Consider the following 6000-nt stretch of genomic DNA (forward strand, 5'->3'; position numbering starts at 1 on the left):
TTGCTGCTTGGTTGTCCCTTGTTGTGGCCTTATTATTATTCGCATCAAATATTATTTCAACAGTTTAGACAAGCTGTCCTAGTTAATCCTCACGTTATTCTACTGCTCTCTCCTCCCTATTTTTTTTTTTCAATAATTCTCCCTCCCTCAAAATTTTGTCTTCTTATTTTCTTAATTTTTCTCACCTTTCATTGCCTCAACGCACATCATGTGTGAGCTTACTTGGGGCCGACTCAAATTTGTTTAAAAGTAAAAATTCAGGCCGTAAACATTCCATTATTTACTGGACTCGCCAAATGTGGGTGTAATGGTTTTTTGGGCTATCAATTGCAAATACTTTAGGCCTGAATTTCGAACTTGGATTATTGGGCCTGGCGCTGAAAATGATTATGACTGATGAAGACCGTCTCTTGGTTGGGTTTTACTTCTTTTATTTATTTATGTATTATCTCTTATTTTTAAAACAAGAACTTGTTACCAACGAGAGTTGGTCCAAGTGATAAACGGCTTGGTATCGCTTAAGTGAGGTCTCGAGTTCGAGCCTCAGCGTATGCAGAAATCCTCATTGGGAGACTCACCTCTCATAGCCAGGTGCGCGACGCGGGTCGAATTCAGATATAGTCAGAGCAAAACTCCGGTGAATTGGATGGGCAACCAAAAAAAAAGAACTTGTTTGACTTTTATAATTAGAACTAAAGGTAGTATTTATTTTTACAAATAACTAACATAACTAATTTTCTTAATCTACTCAAATTAGTCAAGTTACTCTTATATTAAGAATAGGAGGTAGTATTATGTAATTATTTTCAGTTTTTCCTTTTATGTAATGTCTCACAAATTTATATTTTGACCTCTTTCATTTAATCAATGCACTCCATCTAACAAGAGTATTATAGGAAACAAGTGGTATATTTTTCTTTGGTGAACAAGGAAACAAGTAATAATTATACTCCGAAATCTAAAATAGGATGTATATTTAGGGCAAAAAAGTGAAAATCCAAATCAGAACAAATAAATAGAAACAAACGAAGTAATACTTAAAATGTGATTTGCGCTTGGATTAAGGAATTGAAGGGCTCACAACCAGGTTTTAATACGAAAGTGAAAGAATGAATTTTACTGTCTCAGTAAGTTTAGGGCATTATTGATTAACATTTGGATTGAATTAACATGTGCCTCACAACACTCAGTAAATTCCAAAACTTTTTGATGATCCAAATCATAAACTGCCAAATACAAATCACCATCGCAAGGAGAAGTTGCAAACAAAATTAGTGCATGAAGACAAGTCATGTTGGCACTAAAATCTTTTCATGCTCTTCAAATCTTCTAACCCAACTCTTATAAATTGCAAATAAAAGCAAAGCAATAGCAATCGCACCCAGCAAAATAATGTACCTTCCTCCATTATCAGACCTACCATCAGAAACTCTTTCCTCTGCATTGCAAACATGCTTTGCGTCTTCTTCCTCCACCTCTTGGTCTTTCTCCAGATAATCACATGACAGACGAGGCAAAGAGGATGATGATGGTGGTGGTGAATCAGTTTCATCCTCGGAATAATCAAAAGGCAAGGACCTCACTTCACTCTCTTGACCCATATCATCGCCATTTAACACGTCAGTGAGAATTGTTGTTCCTCTCTGTATTGGCTCAAAAAGTCGCCGGCCCTTCAGCTTTCCGGTCTCAATGGCTTCCCTTCGCTCTCGGAGGATCTCTTGCACCGCCATGTCTCTGGTCCTGAGCTTCCATGGCGGCTGTTGAAGCATGGACATGAGGTCTGCTGGAGATGTGTTCATTAACTGAATAGCTTTCTGTAGGGAAATGGTGGTGTTTGAATTTGTGGAATCTGTCGGTGAACAAGTTGTGGAGATGGATTGCTTAAAGGAGTCGCAGCGTTGTTGGGAATTATTGTAAAGTGGGTATTGTTTTCCATGTCTTTCTTTTCCTTGGAAGCTTTCCATTGCGGGGACGCCTTCCTTCCTTCCTTTCTCCTTTTTTCCATTCATCTCATCATGGTGTGGGGTTTTGGAAGGATGAGCCAATGAACAGAGATTCCTGTTTTAGTTTTGAATTATAGCGAGGATCTAGTGGGATAACAAGCTATCATATTTAAATATTTTCAAAAAATGCTGGTTTCTTTGTTAGTTTGGATCATAAGAATATTTTACTTGCTGATATACTACTTCTAATTTTTAATTTTTAATGTAAAACCTAATTTACTAATTTGAAAAAATTAAAAAAGTTACTAAATTACTTTAAAATATTTATATTTTTCGTTTTTCTCCAAGCTAGTTTGCCTTACTTATAAATTGATATATAATCTAATGATATACAATTGTATATAAACATTTTAGAAAAACCATGTAAGATATTATAATTAACTAATTTAATACATCCTCAAATTAATCAACTAGATTTTATGAATATAGTAATCATTATGACTGTCTGCATCGCCTTTGCTTTATATTTTGTGATCACCATCCAATCGGGTCAAAGGGATTGTGTTTCTTCCCTCATTTCTTTAAATTCACTTTAACAGACGATTTCGATGTATCCACCCACTGACCACATTATTATTTTTCACAACACATCGTATAGTGAATAGTTCTTTTTATTAAAATAGTCAAAGCATGTTCAAACACGGTCGGCCCTAATATTTTAACACATAACTAAGGAAAAAAAAACAAACTTTCTCGGATTGGTTCAGTACATCTACGATTTTGGCTGGAGAGCCTTCGTAAGATACTCAAATCCAAATTGCTAAAAAGAAAATAGTCAAGGAAGTCTACCATATGTATGTTCTCATTAATCATTACACTCAAAATCTAGGTGACGCGAGAAGAATATCACAGAAGTTCAGTGCTCACCGATGATGCGGAAACAAGAAGCCCTGAGCTTAAATGAAAAGGCCAGGTGAATAAAGAGCTAACGATAAGGGTACACAGTACGAGCTGATTAGCAAAATAATATCAGCTTGAGGGGTCAGTTTTGCCTATAGATCTGATGAAAAAATTGTATGTATAATCTGGCACATTTCCCACATGGTTGTTCGTTTCAAATGGCCTCGGATGAATTCTTCCTTTGATACCATTCACATTCCAGCATTTGATTCTGAAATGTCCTCTATTATTCCCTTCCCATCCACAGCATCGAAGAAGAAAAAGTTCTTCAGAGGGTCTCCTTTTCCTGATATTGCTTTGATCACTTCCTATGAAGTCATAACACAGCTTAATCAGATTACTGTCCCAGGAGACAATAACACGGGTAAATGCATCATACTAAAATGTTATAAGGAATACCTGTCCAAGAATTCCTCCAATTATGGCACAAACAGGAGGAAATTCTGTTGTATTTGCTACCAATCTTTCTAGAAGACTGTCCGGCACGAGAGATTCATTGACAGACTGTTAACAAAATCAGCAATTTTAGATGAACACTAGACGCATAACAACATCAGCGTAACAAATTCCAGGAAGCCTACCTGTGCAGTGCATAGCTCCTTTTTCAGCTTGAGGACACCGGGAAGATCCGCAATTGAAACCTCTCCTGGCCTTCGTTCTCCAGCCTCTTCAAACTTCTCTATAACTGCCAGAGAAAATTAGATTTCTAGCTTCAATAATTGGAGAATACATGTCTCAGTTGAAAATGGAAAATACACAACCAACTTTTGAGGGCTAAGGAGTAAGCTCCCACATCAGAGGTAACAATAAATGGTAGAGCCTTGTGCAAAAGTGTTCTTGAAAATAAATGCCTGGAGAAATAAACTAAGGGCATGTAAGCTATACGTTCTCTTCATCTATCTCTTTTCCGTCACAATTTTTTAGAACAAATCTCTAGTGTAAAACTGGGCAATTTGTCACACCTCTCATTGCAAAGTACAGCTTGGATGTCTTCCTTGGAAGTGCTTTCCATGGCACTGATACCGCATCCTAGAGCAGAAGATATAAAAATCAGACAAGCTTGTGAAGCATAAATGGCTATAACACATCATCAGAAGCAAAGCGAATTATATACACATAACGCGTAGGCCCATAATGTGTTTTAGAACTCCCAGATTTTGAAAATTTTGAATTGAATTGCTCTGTTGTTTTAGCCATATTTGCTTGGGAAAAAAATATGTAAGGTCACTTGAAGCATAATGGAGGACAACTTTGCAGTTCATCATCAGGATAGTGCTTGGTAGGCTCAAGTCCAAGACAAGGTCAAGAATAGCATGGATAATTAAGAAATTATGATCAACCAAGACATACCTCAAAAGACGGGTATTGTAGTTCGCATTCAACAGTTTCCTCCAATTTTTTCTTGACAAGAAAAATGAGGCACAAAAACATTAAAATCAAGAAATAAAAGTTCAGAACTGAGAAACATACAAAGCTAGATCTGAGAGAAACCTTTGAATATCGATAATCCTGCAGGTCAACAAATATTTCCCCACAAGAATCTCTACAGTCAACAGTATAAAAAGATACTTTCTTTGATAGCTTCCGGCACTTGTCATTAGCAAGTTTCTGCGGTGAAAACATAATGCAATAGATAAAAAACGAATCTGATAGATAAACAGATAACAACAGAGAAGCAGGTAGTGATTTATCACACGGTAAGTGGTTATGTGAAAATGAAGGCATAAATATATTGAGAAAGAATGGTTAGCACCTTACCTTAGCAGCAAGTGAGCAACAACTGATTACTACAACATCAAACTTGTTGAAGAAATCAATACCAAAACTTGACAAATCACCTGTAGCCCAGGAAATAACAGAAAATGACAACCGGATACTCATGGAAAAAAATAAACGGAAGAAAAAATATGGAGGAGGAAAGTGAGAGTGCAAACCTTTCTCCGCAGAAACACGAACCATGGGATTGAAATCTTTAAGTGAATCACAACAAAGCTCAGCAAGGGTTTTCCCTCTATATGCATTCTCATCAGGGGGAATGAGAAAATTGGAGGACAATGCCTCCTCGTTCGCTACTCGATCATCAACTAAGGTTAAACTACCAACTCCAGCTAAAACGATATTCTTGCAGAACTAAGCCACGAGAAAAAGAAGTAATAAAAATTGGGCGCTCCAACCAATTAGCCCCCAGAAAAGAGCTTCATTAAGAGACTCTGCATTTCCAGTTTGAAAAGCTTATAATATAACGAAAGTTGCAGGTTTAATTACCTCTGCTATAGTTCCTTTCATTCCATGAACCAGGACATGAGCTTTGCTGAGTCTAAAACAACAGAATCACAAACGGGAAGTCAAATTTACAAGGTCAGGGTCCATTCTGTACAACAGAGAGGGGAATCAAGCATAAACCAAAGAAAGAGATTCAGAAAACTGAGGAGAAGAGCAAAGGTACCTCCTTTGAGCATCAGCACCCCATACCCTAATCTGCCGGTCATACAAAGCAGTCTCCTGCTCCGTCAGCTGCTCACCGTCCATTCCCAGTCGCAGCCTGTTACAACACTCCGAGTATCACTTTCAAAAACTCCAGCGTCCAAGTCTGATTTGAGCTCTTCGCTTGACCTTTTGCCCCTCTTTCCCTTGGAATTGTACCGTTCTTTCTTTCTTTTAAGTTTTTTTTTTTGGTGATACGATCTGAGCGAGTCTTCAGTTTATACTAAGAATCAAGAATATGATGTTCAGGTCCTACATGGGCTGGTGATGGAGCCCAATGAAAGCCCAGAATACCTGGGCTTTATTAAGGGATCGAGATGATATCATGATATGCAAATGCCTATTACAAATGATCATTTTACTACTTTCGACGTCAGTGTCAGTGTAATTTTCCCCCCGACTTTTCAAGCACGAGAAACTACGGAGATATGGAACTGACAAGGTTACCGTATTCCCACTCAGTTTCAGTACTTATTATTTGATGAGTACTCTAAATCTATAACCGTTTATATTTAATTTGAATAATTTATATTTAAAATTTTTAATTAATTCTTTTTAAATAAAAAAATTATTTTTTGAAAGAATGATGGTTAAGAAATTATCTTTATTTTAG

The 6000-nt window shown here is 36.9% G+C and overlaps 1 protein-coding gene across 1 annotated transcript; it reads right to left on the reverse strand.

Moving 5' to 3' along the window:
- Positions 1-2794: 2794 nt before the first annotated feature.
- On the reverse strand, positions 2795-5527 carry LOC114723460 (SUMO-activating enzyme subunit 1A-like). Its single transcript, XM_028909639.1, has 10 exons — positions 5350-5527; positions 5169-5220; positions 4838-5033; positions 4662-4741; positions 4395-4511; positions 4254-4304; positions 3866-3932; positions 3485-3588; positions 3303-3407; positions 2795-3211 (listed from the first exon to the last, which is right to left on the reverse strand). Exons 1-10 carry the CDS (start codon positions 5430-5432, stop codon positions 3095-3097), a joined length of 972 nt encoding a protein of 323 aa, XP_028765472.1. The 5' UTR covers positions 5433-5527; the 3' UTR covers positions 2795-3094.
- Between the last annotated feature and the right edge of the window lie 473 nt (positions 5528-6000).

This window comes from Neltuma alba, unplaced genomic scaffold (assembly GCF_004799145.2).
Source record: "Neltuma alba isolate B1F8T4 unplaced genomic scaffold, ASM479914v2 tig00012141_pilon, whole genome shotgun sequence".
Lineage (NCBI taxonomy): Eukaryota > Viridiplantae > Streptophyta > Magnoliopsida > Fabales > Fabaceae > Neltuma > Neltuma alba.